The sequence below is a fragment of the Dasypus novemcinctus genome, chromosome 12 (assembly GCF_030445035.2).
Source record: "Dasypus novemcinctus isolate mDasNov1 chromosome 12, mDasNov1.1.hap2, whole genome shotgun sequence".
NCBI classification, from domain to species: Eukaryota; Metazoa; Chordata; class Mammalia; order Cingulata; family Dasypodidae; genus Dasypus; species Dasypus novemcinctus.
In genome coordinates, this window is record NC_080684.1 from 23662534 (window position 1) to 23684258 (window position 21725).

General features: G+C 34.3%; 1 protein-coding gene and 1 pseudogene across 1 annotated transcript; both read right to left on the minus strand.

Annotated features, from left to right (window-relative positions):
* Positions 1–1365: 1365 nt before the first annotated feature.
* On the minus strand, positions 1366–10125 carry LOC131280687 (olfactory receptor 6C2-like; annotated as a pseudogene).
* A 9592-nt stretch (positions 10126–19717) lies between these two features.
* On the minus strand, positions 19718–20653 carry LOC101433355 (olfactory receptor 6C2-like). Its single transcript, XM_004483062.2, has one exon. The coding sequence runs from the start codon at positions 20651–20653 to the stop codon at positions 19718–19720; it is 936 nt and encodes a 311-aa protein (XP_004483119.2).
* Between the last annotated feature and the right edge of the window lie 1072 nt (positions 20654–21725).

The window sequence follows — 21725 nt, forward strand, 5'->3', positions numbered from 1 at the left end:
AGGTTTTACAAATTTTCTACATGTTTGTGTCATCTGTATAATAATTATTTTAATATTTTCTTCCCAATATTTATACATTTTATTTCTTTTTTTCATTGCATTAGTCTTTTTGCATTGTCTGGATTGTACAGTTAATATTGATAACAAGTAGTGACAATATGCGTCTTTGTTTTCCTTAAACTCAGGCTAAAGTTTACAATATCCCATTATGTCTTAGTCAGCCAAAGGGGTACTGATGCAAAATACCACAAATCTGTTGGCTTTTATAAAGGGTATTCATTTGGTGTAGAAGCTTACAGTTATCAGACCATAAAGCATAAGTTACTTCTTTCACCAAAGTTTTTGCCGTGTGTTGGAGCAAGATGGCTGCTGATATCTGCAAAGGTTCAGGCTTCTTGGGTTCCTCTCTTCCTGGGGCTCATTTCTCTCTCTGGGCTCAGCTGCTCTGCTTTCTCCAGAAGGCCAGCTGTAGACTATCAGGCCAGCAGCTCATTTCTCTTCCCGGGTCCTCTGCAGTGGTTAATGTAGCCTTCTCCTGCTCCCTGTGTGCTTACTTCCCTAGGCACTTTTACTGAACCTGTGGTTGGCCCTGAGGTTGGTGTATACCTAGGAGACTTGAATCTCTGGACTGGCCATGTGTTAGCTGCGCCCTGAGCCTCAGCTGAGTTGCAACTCCTACTCTCTAGCTTGTTGGACTTGCCTAGGTCAGCTAACAAGGAGGTGAAGATGGTCACTATCACACTAGGGAACTGAGAGTATCTACAACTCCAAGAAGGAGAATCACATCCATCAACTATGTGGGATCTAAGGTCCCTGTCGATATAGAGGTAGAGTGGACATCACCATTCCAGGGTCCACAAGATGGAGGAATAAAATATGGATTAGAGTGGACTTACTGGTATTCTGCTATAGAACTATTGTGAGTAGTAATGGAAGAAACTGTAGTATTGATGTGGAAAAAGTGACCTCGGTACTTGCTAAGGGCAGGGAGAGGGAAGAAGAGATGTGATATGGGGGCTTTTTGGGAGTTGTCCTAAATGATATTGCAGGAACAAATGCTGGACATTATATTCCTGCCATAACCCACTGAAAGTACTTGGGGAGAGTGTAAACTACAATGTAAACTATAATCCATGCAGTGCAGCAGTGCTCCAAAATGTATTCACCAAATGAAAAGAATGTGCCACAATGATGAAAGTAGTTCTTGATATGGGAGGAGTGGGGTGGGGTGGGGTGTGTGGTATATGGGAAGCTCTTTTTTTTTATGTAACATTTTTTGTGATCTATGTATTGTCAAAAAATAAAAATTAAAAATAAAAAAAAAGGTCCTATTGGGGATGAGACCAAACTGAATCAGGGCAGGCCTTAATCTAATGGGGCAGAAATCCTTATAAATGGAAGAAATTTGGATGCAATCAGGAGAAGCCAGAGAAGGAGAGAGAGAGCAAGAGAGAACACCATAGGATTAAGGAAAGGAACCCCAAGAATGACTGACAAGCTATCACACAGTCCTACAGATTCTGGAAAAAGCATGAACTGTCAGTGCCGTGATTTTGGACTTCTAGCCTCCCAAACTGTGAGACAATGAATTCCTGTTGTTCAAGCCAACCAATTTCTTGTATTTGTCATAGCAGCCCTGGTAAACTAGACAGTTAAACATCTTTACATATATTTATTGACAAGTTTTAAATCTGTGAATTAAATATTTAATTCATAAACAACAACAACAACATCAGCAAACTCCCAACACCATTCTCTGTGGCAGAGTTTCTCTGTGAGTCCCTGGCACCAAGGTGTGGGGATGTAGCATCCTACTGATGTGGCCCAATCAAAGCCTTAATCATTACTTAATCAAGTAAAAGTGAAACCTCTGAATCCAATATAATCTAATATGCCAGGGACAGATCAGTTTACAAACCTGATCCAATATCTGTTTTTGGAATTCATAAACAATATCAAACTGGTACACATCATTAAGCATTGTGTTAATTGTAGAGGTTTGCAGATATGCTTATTAGACTAAGAAAGTTCACATCTAAGCTTTGTTAAGAGTGTTAAAGCATACTGAAATTGATCAGAGGCATTTTCTGCAACTATTAATACTGTCTAATAATATTTCATCTTTATTTGGTTAATGTTTGGAATGAGAAAAAGATCAAATTTATAATCACATGAGTCAGAAATATTACACTGTGACAACTTGTATTAGTAAGTTCAAGGATACAAATAATCAAGAGGCACAGGAGAGTCAAAAGGAATTCTTAAATCTGAAACAGATCTCCTAAACCCTTTCTTGCCACATCAGCATGTGCTCTGTGCCGCTCGCAAAATATATGTACCTTTAAGCCATGTGTGCAATTCATGTCTGTCTTAGTTCGCCGGGATGCAGTAATTTATTATCTCATTGTTCTGGAGGCTAGAAGTCTAAAATCAAGGTGTCAGAAAGGCCTTGCTTCCTTCTAAAGGCAAGGATCCATTTTATGCCTTCCCCTGGATTCTTGTGGGTGGCTGGCAATCCATGATGTTCTTTGGTTTCTGGTTTAACTTAATCTCTACAGTGGTCGACTCCCTGTCCCTGCCCCTCATTCCCCTCTGTCTTTCACTATCTTACTGTGTTCAAATTTACTCTCCTTCTAAGGACATCAGTCATATTGGATTAAGGGAACAATCTAATCCAGTTCGGTCTCATATTAACTAATAATACCTTCAAAGATCCAATTTACAAATACATTCAGATTTGTACTGAAGATTTGAACATGATACTCTGAGGGCAAATTTAACCCATATACAATGTCCTTGAAGGAGATATTTAGGCCATTTTACAGGTAGCTTGAACTGTTTGTTTTACATTCAATTCTATGATAGTTTAGAGAAAAATAAGAAGCATACTAGCACTTCAGCATCACTAGGATCTAATTATACCCACAGAGAAATGAGAATTACCTCTAAAAGGAATGTTAATCATGACCATTTTCCTTTGTGATGTTTTTTATATTCCCTTAGCAGCTCAGTTTCTTTCCTTCCTTCATTCTTTTAATAGGCGTTTAAGTGAATCTCTTTTTTATCTACAGTAGTTTTTTTTTTTCCTGGAAAATCAGGTTACATAGTTAATACATTAACAAGGGGATTCAAATCAACTTCATAAACTATGTTCTGTTCCTGGCTATTATTGTCTAAATAAATGGTTTTCATTTTAATTCAACCAATTAACTTACAAATGTGTTTGTTGTAACACGTAGCTATGGAATAGTAACACAGTATATGTCACTTAAAGTTACTGTGTTAGTCTCCCCTCTACGCCTTAAACAAATTGATATTTTCCAACTTGCCTCTCAAACTCAGTGACTGGGAACATGGTTAGACACTATTATTCAGTAATTTAGGATTCCATTTGGTTTGTGGAGTAACCATTTTCTTGATATCATTGTACAGTGTTCAGAGACATTGCCCTTAGGAGTCTGTGTAAAACTGTTCATCTGACACCCATAGAAATGAAACGGCCTTTTCCCTTCACCTTCTCAATCTCAACCTGTTACAATAAAGTGCAACTTAACCATGGATATTATCCATGGATGATAATTAGTTAAACAAATACATCAAAGAAAATGTAGTAATTACTACAAACTTGGTGGCTTGAAACAACAGAAATTTCTTCCCTTATGGTTCTACAGACCAGAAACCTGAAATCAAAATGTCACTACAGTTTGTTCCTTTGGTGATTCTGAGGATGACTCCCTTCCCTGCCTCTTTGCTATCAAATGTGAAGGGCAAGGAGAGAGTTCTATTGATCTACTTTTGAAGTACATTGATTCTTTCTTCTGCCATCATAAATTTTCTTTAAATTGCTTAATTAGTTATTATATTAATACATTTTTGAGCTAGAAATTACATTTGGTTACTTTTTATGGATGTTTTCTATTTTTTTGCTGTTTTCCAAAGTTCACATTTTATGACATTATAATCTATGTTTTTGAATATATTTGTTATAACTCTTTAGTGTATTTCTCTATTGAATCCAAATCTGTGGCATGTCATGATTATTTACTGTTAACTCTTTTCCACTGACTAAAGGTCACATTATCTTACATCCTTGTATATCAAGAAGTTTTTGATGATATGCTGACAACAGTGGATGCATATTTTCTTTAAAGATAGGTTTTCTTTTCCAGGAAGCCAGATAATCTATTTTTGTGTCTGCTTGAAATTTCAGAGACCCATGTGAAGATTTTATAGATGGGTTTAAAATATTTATTTTATTCTAGGGCTATATTAACTCTACTTCTAGAGGTCAGATTTTTTGAATTAAATAGGATGCCCAAAATTCTCTCTCCTCTCTGATCTCCCTTCTAGCCTTAAGAAACCTTTTTCTTATTTATTTTTATTTTTATTTATATTTTTTTAGCAAACAATTTAAATTTAATTTAATAATATGAAGTCAGTCTGGGTTCTTTCATTTTTCACCGTCCTTGTCTGCTTTTTGTTTCTTTCTTTTTTTTTTTAATTGACTTTGTAATAATATTACATTAAAATATAGATATATATATATGAGGTCCCATTCAACCCCACCACCCCCACCCCACCTCTCCCCCCGCCCCCAGCAACACTCATTCCCATCATCATGACACATCCATTGCATTTGGTAAGTACATCTTTGAGCACCTCTGCACCTCATGGTCAATGGTCCACATCATGGCCCATACTCTCCCCCATTCCATCCAGTGGGCCCTGTGAGGATTTACAATGTCCAGTGATTGCCCCTGAAGCACCATCCAGGGCAGCTCCATGTCCCAAAGACGCCTCCACCTCTCATCTCTTCCTGCCTTTCCCCATACCCATCAGCCACCATGTCCACTTTTCCCAATCCGATGCCACCTTTTCTATGTGGACATTGGATTGGTTGTGTCCATTGCACCTCTATGTCAAGAGGAGGCTCAGATTCCACATGGATGCTGGATACAATCCTCTCACTTTCAGTTGTAATCACTCTAGGCTCCATGGTGTGGTGGTTGTCCTTCTTCAACTCCATCTTAGCTGAGTGTGGTGAGTCCAATGAATCAGATTGTAGGTGTTGGAGTCTGTTGAGGCTCAGGACCTGGCTATCACATTGTCAGTCCAGAGATTTTAAATGATGAACAAGGAGATTCCAAAATTGAAGATAGAAAGCAAATTTAGCCCAAGCACGTGTCTGGAATTCTTTAAATTTTTAGCATAGATAAGATGGACATGTTGACTATAAACCTGTGATTGCAGTCATGATAATGGTACCATGGGTTGTGTCTAGGGCATACCTTAGGGATGCTAAAATGTATTACATTTTTGTTATCAGCAGTTCAACTTCTGATATTCAACTGAATATTAGCTTTCTCAATGGTGTTATAATTGGCATATTTGGAAGTATAATGAATACTGAAAGCATTAATTTGAAGAATGTAATGCCTATTTTCAAAAATTTTAGATTGTTATAAATCAAGGAAAGATATAGATTAGTTCATTGTAATGTTGAAGGCATTGTAATGTGAACCAACAATGTCCTATAAATAGTAACTTGGACAGCTAAGCTAAATAAATATATTTGCAATAATTGACTATTAGTGATATTCATCAGTATGCTAGTTAACAAGGGTTGGAAGGGAAATTTACTACAATGATCTATCCAGAATCATTAAAGGAATACTCAAAGTCACATACTTTTCCATTGTTCATGTGTTAATAATATGCCTACAAAATTTGTTAGAATATCAACATATGTGCTGGGAATCCATTTGCAGCAGGAACAGGTCTTTGCCCATTTATAGCCTTTCTGTGATCGGAACAATGACAATTTGTATACCATAAATCATTGCTCCTTTCTAATTCTTTAAAGGATTTCTCAGCTATATGATTGCATGGCTTCTAAAAAGTCACTTGGTAATTATGTGGAAGGTGGTGCGGTGTGGTTCACTTGAGGGTTAGTAGTACATTAGTGTATCCATGTTCATAAATATAGCTGCATTTAACCTGGATGTGCTTGCACATCTGCTTTGGAAGAAATGCTTCTTTCTCCAGAAGTTTTAAGTTCCAATTAATTAATTAAGTAAAAAATTACCATGAACCTAGTGGCTAGACACGGAGCAATTTTATTCTCTTAAGTACTGGAAGTCAGAAGTCTGAAATCAAGAGGTTGGCAGAACTGTTTCCTTCTGGAATCTTCAAGAAATAATCTGTACCCTTCTCTTTTTTTAGTTTCTAGGGACTGCCTGCATTCTTTGTCTTATGGTCCCTTCCTTGCATTGCTCCAACCTCTTGCTCCATTATCATATTTCTACTGGTGATTTGATTCTTCTGCCTCCCCCTTTGAAAATCTTTTTTATTATATTGGGCCCAACTGGATAATCCAGATTAATCCAGATTAATCTCTTAATTTTAAGATCCATAACTTCATCACATCTGCCAAATCCATTTTACCATTTAAGGTAGCATATTCACAGGAATTAGGTTCAAGGGATTAGGGGACCATTATCAAGCCTATTACATGTGAATAAGATTGTCCCAGAGAGACATCAATAAATATATGGAGATATATTGTGCTGTAGGTACTAATGGGTAGAATTTATTTTAGAATAGATCCTAGGTGAGCTGGTCTGAACAACAACATACAGAGTTTGGGACAATTATCGTTCTATTTCTAGTAGTTGTGTTTGATGACAATTTTTCAATGGAGAACTCAATATCACTCCTCCATTGTAACACATATTTCTTAGAATTACAAAAAAAAATGTATATTCAATGTAATGACATACAAAATATGGTGGCTGTTTCAGAAAACATGAAGTGTTTAGAACTCTAGACAAGATTTGATCCATGTTTACAGAGTAAGACTTAATGGGCTGCCATTAGGAGGGACGAGATAGAACATATCAGAGAAATTACACCAAGATTCACCTTGGAAAGAGGCCCTTATTATTTTCTCTTTCAGGGAGGCTGAATTTCCCTTCTTCATAGTGTGCTAAATAGTTTGGCTTCTTTTTTTTTCAGCATTTGTTCAGGAAATTGTAAGTAGATCAGAGTGTGCCTCAAATAACAACAGAGCATTGTTTTCACTCTGGGAATATAAGCAGGAATGTTGTCTGTGAATAATATGTGGCAAATTGGAAAAAAATCATTGAAACAAAACCCTCAGTATGTGAATATCAAAAGCTGGGATGAACCAGTTTTCTCAGAACCTAGATCAAACAGAGGAAAGGTACCTGTTTCAATATAAGAAACTTGAGAATCCAATAAGACTGACCAAATGTTTAAGCCCAAAGATGCACTTACCAAATCCAATGGATGTGTCATGATGATGGAAACGAGTGTTGTTGGGGGGGGAGGGGGGGGTGGGGGGGGTGGGGATGAATGAGACCTCACATATATATTTTTAATGTAACATTATTACAAAGTCAATAAAAAAAATTAATAAAAAAAAAAAAAAAAAAGACCTGATTGAAGGAACATCAGTGGGTAAGGATAGCCCTATATTTTCTATGGATCCTTGTTCCTGTTGAAATTAATTGATCACAGCCAGTGGATTTGTAAATCCCTTTTTCCTGGTTTCTTTGGGCCTTCCTTAAGAAAGTATATAATTACAATTGATACTGATTTGTTCTTTTCTGTATACCAATTCATAGATGCATACAGCTTCCCTCTCAGGAATGGGTACATATGCTTTTGACCTCACTTTTGAACAAACCTTTTTGCATCTCATTGCTCTATGTTAAAGGAAAAGTTTTCCTTTTATAAATACAGTATTAAATGTTAACTGTATTCTAGGAAAGTAAATATCTTTCCCTTCTTCTCTGTACATATGAAGGCTTATATTAAAATTGTATACTATAACAAGAAATGAAGTTGTGAAACATATGACAAAATGGATGAACCTTGAAGACATTATGTTGAGTGAAGCAAGCCAGACATAAAAGGACAAATACTGTATGATTACCCTATCATGAACTAAATATATTATGTAAAATATAAATATAGTATGTGAAATATGAATATGGGTAGATTGCATATATAAGACCATATTTCTTTGAAGCTGAACAAATATAAGTTAATAGTACAAAATGTTAATGTCAGACAAAATAAAGACACATTATATGAAGTGAAAGAGACCAGACACAGAGTACTACATATTTTATGATCCCATTTATATAAAATGTAAATGTAAATACATTTATAAAGATGAAAGGAGATAACTGGTTATGTAGGTCTGAGGAAGTAATGCTAAGGGGTATGGAATCTTTCCTTTTGGAGTAATGAAATTGTTCTAAAATTTTTGAAATGATAAATGTACAATATTGTGGTTATACAAAAAGCTATTGTTTATACACTTTGGACAGAATAGCCAGAAACAGCAGCTATGTACAGTGAGGAAGCATAGAGAGATTGGTGGATGAGGAATTTCTTTGTATTTGCTTATTATTATTATTGCAATAATGAAAATGCTCTAATGATTGAAGTGATGAATGCAACAAGTATGTGATTATAGCAAATACCACTGATTGTACACTTAGGATAAATAGTATGTTTTATTAATATGTATCAATAAAATTGATTTGTATAAAAATATGGGTTATTATCCTTTTCATAATTTTTGTCTCTTAGGAATCACATAATTTTTCAGTTCAATGAATTAAACTATTACTATATTCAGTATATGTAGTCTTCCCATGAGCCCATCTTGCTGCTAAAATACATGTCACTGTAGTGTCATAGGCTGTAAATTCCCAGGATATGGAGCTGATAAAAACGAAATTGTATCCTGACTTTACTTCCTACTAGCATTAACTCCTGTGAATTTTAGTTTAGCTCTTTGTAAAGATTAAATTAAAGACCTTTGTAAATTAAGACAGATGAGAAATAATAAGTCTCTAGTGGTTTCCAAAGTGGCAGCTGCTTTAACCATTGCCATTGTCATGACAAGAGGAGCACTGTTAAGAATTTTATTGCTTCATGATTGAGAGCTCACTTTAAATATCAAAACCGCTGTCCAGAGAATATTCTTCTGTGGTTTTTGTTAAAGTAAAAAATTAAAAGCAACATGAAAAAGTACCAGGAATCCAAATGGTTCTCAAAAGTTGTAATTGGATTGGGCAATATGCATAACTGTTCAATTCAGAAATTAATATATTAAGATGATTTCGTTGATTTTATTTATTTTGTTTTCTTTTATTAAGGCTTACTTAGATATGAGTTCCTTTTTGTTTCCTGAAAATGCGTTATATTTCTCTTACTGAGAAATGTAATTATGATAATGCTTCCTTACAAGGAAGGAAAATAATACAAAGATAAAGATATATCTTAGGGACTGATTTTTCTGGAAATTTGATTCACCTACATTAGTAAATCTCACGATTTCTTTGAGAACAATGTGATTTTCTTGATTGAGTCACTGAAAGCTTGTTTTACTTGCTTGTTCTCAGGGTGTAAATGAAAGCGTTCGGCAATGGATGTAGTTAATACTGTCACATCCTTAATAATAGCCTCTGAATCCTCTAATGAAGGTTTGACATAAATGAAGATACAACTGCCATAGGTGATGGAGACCACAATCACATGGGAAGAACATATAGAAAATGCCTTTTTCCTTTGCTGGGCAGAAGGGAATCATAGAATGGTCTTGATGATTTATATGTAGGATAGAAGTACACATATAAGGGTCATTATATAGGTCAGCACTGCACAGATTAAGACCGTCTGCTCTATGAGCCATGTATCTGAGCATGAAATCTTTAAAAGGGGGTATACATAACAGCCAAAATGATCAATGACATTAGAGTCACAGAATTCCAGATTTAGGCCCATGCTGAGTGGTGGGAGGAGAATCAACAAACCATGTCCAGCAACAAAGGACAAATCTTCTACAGACCCTGTTGTTCATGATGGTCACATAATGTAGGGGTTTGCAGATGGCTACATAGAGATCATAGGACATGGTGTCCGGGAGAAAAAATTCTGTAACAACCAAGAGGTCTGTAAAAAAATTTGGGTGACACAATCATCACATGTGATTGTCTTATCACCTGTTGATATGTTATACATTCTGGGTATACAAGCAGACGTAAATGAGATTTCTAAGAAGGAGAAATTTTGTAGGAAAAAGTACATGGCAGTTTTAAGGTTGGAATCCAAGAAGGTGAGGGAGATAATCGTCAGGTTCCCAGTTAAACTATATATATAAGTGAGAAAGAGAAAGATGAAAATGAGAACCTTCAGTTGTGGGTTGTCAGTCAGTCAATAGCATTGCATAAATGCTGCTATTATGTGGTTACCCATCATTGAATCCTGACTTCTAGCCAATCAACATTTATAATTCAGAGATATTTGAAGGAGGAGAGAGGTGTTAACATCACTTTGAAACAATTAATTGGTCAACAAATTCAGCCAACCATCCGTATGCATGCCAATTTTATTTAATTTGGTTATAAGCAGTATCTTCACAAGAACCACAGTTTCCACAGTTGTGTGTTTGGGAAATATCATGGGAACATTTTTAACAAGTCATCTTACTTTTCCCATATCCCACTCCAACATTTAAGGAATTCTTCCTTCTTACCATTTTTTATTCCTAATTTGTATTTTATTTGTCTGCACTGTATATGGGAATAATCTACAGTTATCTGTACTGCTAACTGCAACTGAAATTTTAATCTTCTTCAAAACTTTGTTTTTCATTGTATTTTGTTTTGTAATAAAGTACAAATATATGACAAATAATTTTTCACCACTATACAGGTTTTTCTTATCTTTTGGTTTTTATTATGGTTTAGCACTATTACAATTTTAAAAACTTGCATTTTTCCTTTATCAAATTTCTATTCACTCCTTCACCATTTTCCTCATGTAATTCTGGCTAATGTTATATATTGCCAATGTTATGGTGAACACAGTGTTAGGTATGATAAGAAATTTATTAGATAAAATGGTTAAGGTATGTTGGATATGATATGCATAGCATTGCATGGCATAATCACAACTGTTTTATAATTTCCATCTGCTAAATAACATTGAAACGTACTCCAACATCCTGGTATTAATGTTACTAAGTGCAAAAAGAACAGTACTAATTTCATTATCCAAGCTGTGATGCTTTCACTGTGATTTCCTTACACCATCCATAGTATGGAAATAATACAATTATTCTTCTCACACTATTGTTGAAAGATTAAGCTTGTTAATATACATAGAATTTAGAAAGTGCCTGTTTTGTAATGACTAATATATTAGTTATATTAATTATAATTAATTATAAATTAACTCTTTCATTGACCTGATACCTAATGATTTTCCTTTTTTCTGTTACCTTTATTCTGCACCTAACTATAATTGCATTTTTATTTTACCATTACAATGAAACAGGCTTTGCCAAAGCTTATCAATTTTTACTGCAACATATAGAAAATGTCTATGTGGAATTTGTACTTTTGACCACACACTGTCACAAACCTTAGCTCAACACCACACACATTTTTCCTCTTACCTTTTTTATTTCTAATTACTAAGTGCTAATTTTCTTGTTGGTCTCTGTTATGTTTAGCTTTCACATTCTTCTTTAGTAGATCTTTTTGACTCAATAAATGCTCTTTCAAATATTTTTTTGAACTCCTAACTGCTTAATCTCCCAAAATTGTTGTTTTTCAGAATTTCAGGAATATAGTCAACTATACCTTAAAAAATTCATATTTGAATCTTTTTCCTCTACATGCTTTTATAAAATAATCTAACTAATATGTTTCTCCAATTATTGAACAAATAATTTTCAATATATTTTCTATCTAGAATAATCTCCTCTGATACTGTTTATTTTATTATTTATCTATGTTCCCAAAATCTTAGTTCTACTTGGGATGCAAATACTTGGTCTTTGCTTTTTAAAATTTTAAACATATATTCTGTGGACTTGATGAACCTGTTATATGGGTTGGAAGATTTTCAAAAGAAGCAATTAATACTCTCCTCTTAGGGCTGATGAAATAGGGTCAGTAACTTACACGGTTTCAGATGTGTATGTAATACCTAAGAAATATTTACTGGCAAAAAAAACAAAGAATATTTTAACATAGAACTATATTATCTGTTATTTATGATGTATCTAAACACTGCTGGAATAAGAAATTTATTTAGTTTGCTGTGTCTATAACTAACATTGTGACTACTTTTATTTTTGAAGAAAAATGTAAAGAGAAGTAATATTTATTAAAAGGAGTTCTATTCTGATTATATATACTACTTCCATTCCTGCCCAAAGTCATATTTGTGTTCTCTTCTTTGTTAATTTGCCAAGAGCAATAATTTCATTTTCATTGCTGCTGGTTTTGCCTCCTCTATTCATCACTCAGTAGATATTAAAACCAGAATTCAGAGACACTGAAATTCTAAATTTGTGTCAATATCTTCTTGAAAGATACTTTTTCTTAATAAACACATACTAAATACTACACCAGCTATCCAAACATCTAAAAACTTGAATTATTGCTTTCCCAAAAGGAACTTTTCCTAGAGCCTCTAATTGCTTTATTTTGTGATAAATTTTACTATTGTCCTATTCTGCCAGGGCTGCTGTGGTAAAATACCACACATGAATTGGATTAACTTTGAGTTATATTCAGTTCCAACATTTCATTTTTTTCCAGTTATTTACAGTGTAACTATAGGAGAAATCTGACATTAAAAATCAAATACTGAGTAATGAATTGATGTAAGTGACTGGTTACTGTTTATATTAGGGGGTGGGAAGATCTTTTATGTTTGATTTCTAATGAGATGATGTGACATGAGCCAAAGTGTCCATTGTATGTTTTTTTGGTAGGGTCATAAAGTTTCTTAATACCCTTCAAGGTATACTGCCTTCAGATAAGATCCTACTTATTATTGCATTAAATTATCATGCCAACAAATACAGACTATCTAAGAGTAATACACAATTAAAACTGACATTTCCTTTATAGCCATATTAATACTCACATCTCTGTTTTATCCAATGAAAAAATCCATTTATCAGATGCAAATATCAATTACTATTTCAAAGTAGGATATAGCCTATACAACACAATTCATCATACTTATACTTCTGGTAGTTAATCATAGCCTCTCTCTGTAAATTATTTAATTAGAACAATCCTTACATCTATAATTTTGAAAATGAATGTCATGCTGAAAATTTGTATGAACATTTCTGGGCCCTTCTGTTTGAATCCATGTGAATAGCTACAGCATCCTTGGCTGAGTTCTATTTTCTATTTTCTTCCAGTTGCATAAAGTACTTTAAAAGGAACTCCTTCTAGGTTTGAAAAACTTGGTTTTCTGACATCTCTTTGATCAGAGAGAGAGTTTTGCCATTTCAACTGTGGTGTTTCTTTTATTTGTCAAATCTGTAGCCAAGTTAATAAACACAGGGTCCTTGGTGACCCAGGTTCAAAAATTACTGAAGGATCATTTGTGTAATGAACTTTGGGGAAAAAAAAATCAAATCTAATCCATGACCAGTTGGTACATGGCCTAGACAGATGGGACATAGAATCCAAAGCATTTAATAGAATCAGGTTAGAAACAATAAGAATTTAATTTTAAAAATCCATGACCACTTACTTTTATAATTTCTAACAAGTAATGTAATGAAAACATCATACTTCTCCATTCTCTCCTTTATCAATTTTAAATAAAATAAATAAATCATATGTTACTATGAGAGGTGATCGAATGAACAAATGTAGATGTATTTGGTCAAAGAATAAGGAAAATAAATTTTAACTTGGTAATAAATGCTATCATTTTTAGCATATTTTTCCATACGTTCTTCCTTTAAATATACCTATGTATGCCACATGTAACAATTAAAAATGCATTAACATTAAACTAAAAAATAATTTTTATATTGAGAAATACAGATTGTCAGATGATATTTTAGTGTTAGAGATGGGCGAATCTATTTTTTTTCCTCAAAAACTATTGATATACTTTATTTGAATTCCATTTGAGCTCAGTCCACTGTATTAATATAACATCAGTGTTTAAACCTAAATTTATTGTAAATTCATGCTCTTTCCAGTGTGTCACCATTTTAAAATATAATTCTATAGTTATCAAACAATTTATCCTTTACAAATATTTTTAGTTCTTTTTTCATTTTTCATAATTATAAAATCAATTCAAGAAGGATCTTTGCAGAAACTTTTTTTTTTCATATTGTCTGACTAATTGCTGGCAGATATGCTGTTTAGAAAATTTGCAGACCCCCATAAGTGAATCCCAGTTCAGACCTTAGGATTTTTGGAGCAAAGCCCTGAATTCTCTGAAGATATCTTCTCTCCTTTTGAGAAACAGCTTATGCTTTGCTACTGGGTGTTAGTATACTGAGACTGAATACTTAACTAAAAGTCACTAATATCCCTAGAACTGAGCTTGCTGTCATGAGCACTGCAATGTCTGATTTGACACATCATAATGTTGAGCATATACAGCACACCTCCATTATCAAATGGAAGTGACATATAAAAGAAAGGGTTTAAGCTGCTGAAATCACAAGTTACATGAAGAACTGACCTAAATGCCAATGGTCCCTTCTCCTGCCACATTTTCTTCTTTCATCCAGGCCATAGCAATGGCTTCTTGCATAGTTCTCTATAATCAACTGACCGATGAAGAGAAAACTGGTCATGATTTACAGGCTGTTTTGCACAATTTGTAGGCACAACTTGAAATTTCTACAGCCCCTTTCTTGCATATCCCTGAGGGATAGTTGTGAAAGGACATCCTCCCAGGTGGCAGAACTTCAAGAAGTGACCCTGGGTATTTATTTTGCTCTCTAGGAGAAATGACCAGGCGTGTGATTGAACATGGGTTTTATTTTATTTTACTTTTTTAAATTTTATTTTATTTATTCATTTTTTAAAAAATATTACATTAAAAAAATATGAGGTCCCCATTCACCCCCACCACCCCCACCCTACCACTCCCCCACAATAACACTCTCCCCCATCATCATGACACCTCCATTGCATCTGGTAAGTGCATCTCTGGGCATCGCTGCACCCCATGGCCGGTGGTCCACACCATAGCCCACACTCTCCCACGTTCCATCCAGTGGGCCATGGGAGGACATACAATGTCCGGCAATTGTCCCTGCAGCACCACTCAGTACAACTCCAAGTCCCGAAAATGCCTCCACATCTCATCTCTTCCTCCCATTCCCCACACCCAGCAGCCACCATGGCCGCGTTTTCCACACCAATGCCACATTTTCTCGATTATTAACCACAATAGTTCATGAATAGAATATCATTAAGTCCACTCTAATCCTTACTGTATTCCTCCTTCCTGTGGACCTTGGCTTGGTTGTTTCCATTCCACATCTATGTCAAGAGGGGGCTTAGATTCCACATGGATACTGGCTGCAATCCTCCTGCTTTCAGTTGTAGGCACTCTAGGCTCCATGGTGTGGTGGTTGACATTTTTTAGACAACTGTTTGGCTGGATGGTCAGGGATGTGAAAGGAACATGATTAGAAAACTGTTGACAAGGAGGTCTGGGAGAGAGGTATGTGGATAGACATAACTTTTTTGAATGAGTAAATAAGTAAATGTCTATGTGTCCCATGTGCATGTTCACCAAAATGTGACCTCAGTAGGTGAAGATTTTTATAATCATTTGAATAGGATGGTCCTTTCAGTTGAGACCAGTTAGCCTCTTTTTAGAATGACACCCCCCCATTGTCCAATGGGTTCATGGACAAAGTGGTCAGGGTGGCAGGAATGAGGTTAAGCATGGGTTCAACAACATGCCCATCCACCCTCCAAGGCAGACCTGACTGCAACTACTGCTACATTGCTACACAGCTTGTTGTGGGAATACAGGCTTGGGTAGAATATTAACTTTCAACGAATGACCATTTTATTACTTAAACAGCACAATGTACCCAAAAGAGCAGGTGAAGAGATCCCATTGTGTTTGGTCACCTTGGAAGACCAGCTGCTTGGGTAGTGTCAGTGGATGGCACACCTAACTAAATTTTTGAGAGTGGAGACTCTATACTGTTTGAGTGTTCATTATTTATATACCCCAATGGAAGATGACCCTGCCACTGAGAGGTCCCTCCCTGGTAAGCATCTGGAGCAGGCTTTTCCCAGGATCCCTTTCAAAGAATGGTCAGTCCTTTTCATTAGACCTAGTATCACCTGGGCTGTGGAATGGAAGAGACTGACACATCTGCACAGAATAGAAAAGGAGGTAGGGTTTTGGCAAAGGCAGGAGATTGCTGCCTAGCATGTATCTCTAATTTTCTCGGAAGGGAGTATTCATTTCCCTGCCTTTTCCGTGTTTTAAAGGCTGCCAGCATTCCTTGGCTAGTGGCTTTACTCTGACTGGGCTGATGTCATAACATCTCTTTCTCTTCCTCTCTTCCTCCATCTTTCCCTTATAAGGACCTTTGTGATTATGTTGGCCTACCTAGATAATCGAGGGTAATCACTTCAAGAATCTTAAACACATTCTTAAAGTTCCTTTTGTGCTTTAAGAATGTGTATTCACAAATTATGGAGATTAGGAGTTGGGCATCTTTGGGATGACTTTACTCTGTGTATCACAGTTGTGTGTAAGGATCCTGAATTATTTTGTTGTAATAGTCATGGACATGTGAAAGACTAATGATTTTTTGTCAAAATGACTTTAAAAGGATCACTGTTAAAATAAGACAATTGGAGTAACAATACGGATAATAACTGCTTGGATAGTGTATCAAATACGGTGATGCATGAATTGATAAAGTAATTTAGGAAACATTGTTCACTCTTGGAGTGATTTAGAGAACTAACTTATTAAATTGATTTTTATTGTACTTTTTACTTTAAATGTTAGAAGTTCACTCTTTTATTGGTTTTCCATATTTTAGCATGCGTTAACTAGAACAGCAGATGTGAGACATAATCTTGCCAAATTTGCAAATAACAATGCTGTTTTTGAAAAATAAAATTCTTGTTTATATTTTTTAATGCAAGGAAGAATCTCATAAGTTTAATATATTGTTTATACATTTTCCTATTGATTAAAAATTTAAGGTAATGTCTTTTTTTGGTATTACAAGAATTCCTAAAATAAATTCCTCATGCTTTTAACAAACATACATGCTTGACAAGTTATTCTGGTTGCAATATGTGAAACCAGTATAAGTCTCTCATTTTTCTTCATATATATATTCAGTCTATAAATGTTAACAGCTTGGTGTATACAATATCACACCAGTGTCCCTGCTAGTATAAATATTTGTACTTCATAAAGGTTTCCCTTTTCATAGCTTTTTTTTTTTTACTGAGATATTGTCATAATTAATGACACATCCTGAAAATCAACTGTTTTCTTCACCTGGCAATAGATACTTGATAGTCCTCTTATGATAGAAAATTGATATCCTTGAAAAAATATTTGTTTTCTACCATATATATACATATATACATATGTATATATGCAAATGCATATATAAACAACACTAAAATATTATCATCTGAACAATGTCTTATTTTTTTAAAAATATTCCTTCCCATTTTATCTGTGATTGAATCACTTATTTCCTGTCACTTATAGCCTCCTTTGAAAACAGCTTTCCTTAATACTCTACATGCTTGTTGACTATATATAATTTATGAACAAATGAATATTTTCACAATACATAAATACATTTGTATATAAAATGCTGAAATTTAAAACTCTTATCCAAGAATATCGAGTGGCTTTCTTTCACTCAAATTATATTATATATTCCTTTATAAGATTTTTACCATTTTATTTATAGTTACCCTGTGCATTTCATGTTAAATTTATCATCTTGACAATTACATTTTCATAGCTATTATGACTGAAATAATATTTGTCATTGCTTGTTGATGATTATGATATTCTAAAAATAGTTAATTGATTTTTAGGTATTTTCCATTTGTTCAGCTACTTTACTATTAGAATTTCTTGAGTTTTCAGGATATGCAAGAATATCCTCATGGGGAAAAAGATGTCATATTTCACACTGATGTTAAGACACCATCAATTTAAAAATTTTCCATTATTTTGACTAAAAGAAATATTGTTAAAAGTATGAAAAAAACTCAGTGTCATCCATTGTATCCTCTATCTCTACTTCAGAAAAAGTTAGGTGCAAATAAAATTAGAATTTATACTCATCAATATATAATAGTTTCCTTTGTACTTTGCATTATTTGTTCTGAATGTTTTCTTCATATTTTAGTGCATTTCCAAGATCTTCCAGTGGATTATTGAATATTTAACTCTTTTTCACTCATTCACATTCATTGGGGTTTGATTATTAAATTCTATTTGACTTTTCAGAAACGTGTCTTTTGATTTCTTTAACTTATATAATTGATTTTATTTTCTACCTTTAGTAAGTTACTTTTCAATTTATTACTACTAATTTTTAATTTTTCACACTTATAAAGATAATAATTTATTGGTATAGTTGCCAATTTGGGAAACAATGATTAAATTTAGATAACACAATTCCTTATTTTTTTTTTCAGGACCTATTGGAGATTGAACCCAGGACCTTCTACTTGTGAAGTAGGCATTTAACTGCTGAATTACACCTGCCTCCCCAGAATTCCTTTGAAAACAGTTTTTCAGTTCTTCAAATAATTTTAAATGAAGTGGCTGCATTTCATTGCTCTCAGGCCAGTAATTAGTTAATTAAATGGGAATAACTTATTTTCCAAGGAATTATATTGGTGTGGGATTCTAAGCCCTGTATACATAACTAATTAGATTATTATGAGAGCACAGGGACTGTACAGGTGTAATTTGTATTAAATGTAGAAATAGGATATCAAATATACCTAATATATATCATTCAATATTTTCCAAAACATGTACTCTATGGAAATGTGCATATTTTCTAATTCAAACCCTCATTGAGTGTGCAATGATTTGCTTGTTCTGACTTAATTCTTTTGTGTCATACCAAGGGCTGTACCATATAGATTCTGAGACTTTGTACCTAAGTCCCTGGGATCCATAATGAAATCCCCAGCTCCCATCCTCCAGCAGAAGCTCTCTTGAGCACCCACAAGATATTTTATAGTTCATTGCTCTACTTAGGTTGCATCTTTAAGAATACTTATTAATAACTGCAATGGTTTCAGCTATAGATTCAAGAGAATCTTAATTAAAATTTATCCAGCATTCTATGTGTTTTACTAGTAGAATTTCGAGGTTACCTTAATCTTTCATTTTCTCAGTGTTGTAAGTGCTATTATTTACTTTCTAAATTTATGCTTGTGTTTGTGTTTTTATTTAATTCATCCTTTATGGAGTTTTTACATATATGCATCATTTTGATGCATATATGAGTAATGTTTCGAGGGATGTTTCCTATATTTGATCAAATAATGGCTTTTATTATAACATAAAATATAATATTTTGAAGTTAATTTATTCCAAAATTTAGTTTTTTAAGAATCAAACATTTTCTCAATGAGATATAAAACACTATCATCAATTTGTATGGAAAGTGAGCATGCAGGATTGGTTTGAAGAGTGTTCAACAGTAACTATTTTAAAGAAATGTTGAGAAAAGTAATGGAACAGTAGTATTGATATGAAACAAGAAACAAATTTATAAGCAATGAGTAAAAATGCCCAGCACCATAAATGATAAAAATAAATATTCTCTTTTGAAATGTTCCTTTGTATATCATTTTCATTACTTAGTAGAGAGCATTTCTATTCTTTTCATTGAGTCCTTGAAGGCTTTCTTAACTTGGTTGTTCCTTAGGGTATAAATAAAGGGGTTCAACGTAGGTGAAACAGAAGAAATGAGCAGTGAAGCCACTTTATTAATGGTCACTTCATCCTTTGCTGCAGGATTCATATAGATGAAAATGCACGTGCCATAGGTGATGGAAACAACAATCATGTGGGAAGAACAGGTCGAAAAGGCCTTCTTCCTTTGCTTGACGGAGGGGAATCTAAAAATTGTCCTGATGATGTAAGCGTATGACAGAACTACACAAGTCAGAGTCATAATCAGGGTCAGCACAGCACAGATTGTCACTGTCTCTTCCAGGAGCCAGGTGTCTGAGCATGCGATTTTCACTAGGGGAAATGCATCACAGGCAAAATGGTCAATGATGTTAGAGTCACAAAATTCCAGTTTTAAAAACAGATTAAGCGGTGGAATTATTACACACAAACCAGCTGTCCAGCAGCAGATGATGAGAAAATCGCAGACACTTTTGCTCATGATGGTCACATAGTGGAGGGGTTTGCAGATGGCCACATAGCGGTCATAGGACATGGCAGCAAAGAGAAAAAATTCTGACACTGCAAAGAGGTCAGTAAGAAATACTTGGGTGACACAACAATTATAGGTAATGACCTTGTCCCCTGTAACTATGTTATATAAAAATCTAGGAATACAAGCAGATGTGAAGGAGACCTCCAAGAAGGAAAAATTTTTTAAGAAAAAGTACATGGGTGTTTTAAGATGGGAATCCACAAAGGTTAGTGTGATGATTGTCAGGTTCCCAGTTACACTCAGCAGGTAGGTGAAAAGTAGAAATATAAGAAGTAGAACCTGTAGCTGAGGGTCATCCGTCAGTCCCAGCAGAATGAATGTGGTTATTGTACTGTTACTCATCACAAACTGCTGGCTTCTGTTCAAGCTGCATGTGATATTTAGAGACATTTTCTTATTCATTACTCTAACTTTTCTAAAATTGAATACATTTAGTATTTCATTCACCATTCCACTTTAAAAATTTGTGTAACTTCCAATCTGTTACGTTTTTAACTTGTGACTGCAATACGCCACAGGTTAGGTGTAATTTTATGAGTAGCATCAATACCCCTTGGCTCTCAATAACTATTCCCTATTCAGAAATTAAATATGAAATTTCACCATTGATATCATGTATTTTCTTGACACTTTCTACCATTAAAAATTATGTTCATATATGATAGCCTGGGCTCATTATACAAACTTCAAGTAGAACTTGAAGTCTCTGATTGAAAACAATATTTTTGTTTCTTCATTGATTTTTAGATATGTTGTTAATTCCCCTTATCACCCTAAACGCTTCTGCACCACCTTGGATAATCCATGTTTTTTTCTGAATATGTATATCTTTTAAAAATATGTGTGTGAACTTTCCTTCTGAAGAAAGAGATGACTGTCTTCTTTCTCCTTTGATTTTCCACTAAAAGAAATCACTTTTTCTTCATGGTACCATTTTTTGCTTCATAATAATAGATTTAATGCATAAGATGAAAATCTTTTGATTTTCTGTTTATGTTGCTCTACAGCATTTCTCAGGTAAGCCACTAATTATACCAGAAGGGATTCAAATATTTCCAATATGCAATCATATCACAAGATTTGGGGTTTTCTGACTTCTTGAACAATTTCACTTTATTGTTTAATGTCCTGTATTGTCTTATTATTGAGTATGGACTGACTTGGCTGTGAGTATCTGTATATTTCACTGAGTTATTAAATAGGGAAGAAGCACTGAATGAGGCTATAGTTTTCCTGCAAGTTAGAACTCTTCTAGGGAATTGGATCTTTCTTTCAATATCTATCAACTGTTTATATCAAGATGAAGAAGAGCTTTTAGTTAGAAGCCCACCTACCCCCCTTCTATCTTTCTCCTAATAGCTCAGTGAAACCTTACTTAGACTTCAAAGTTGGAACATAATTCAGTCCTCAAAAC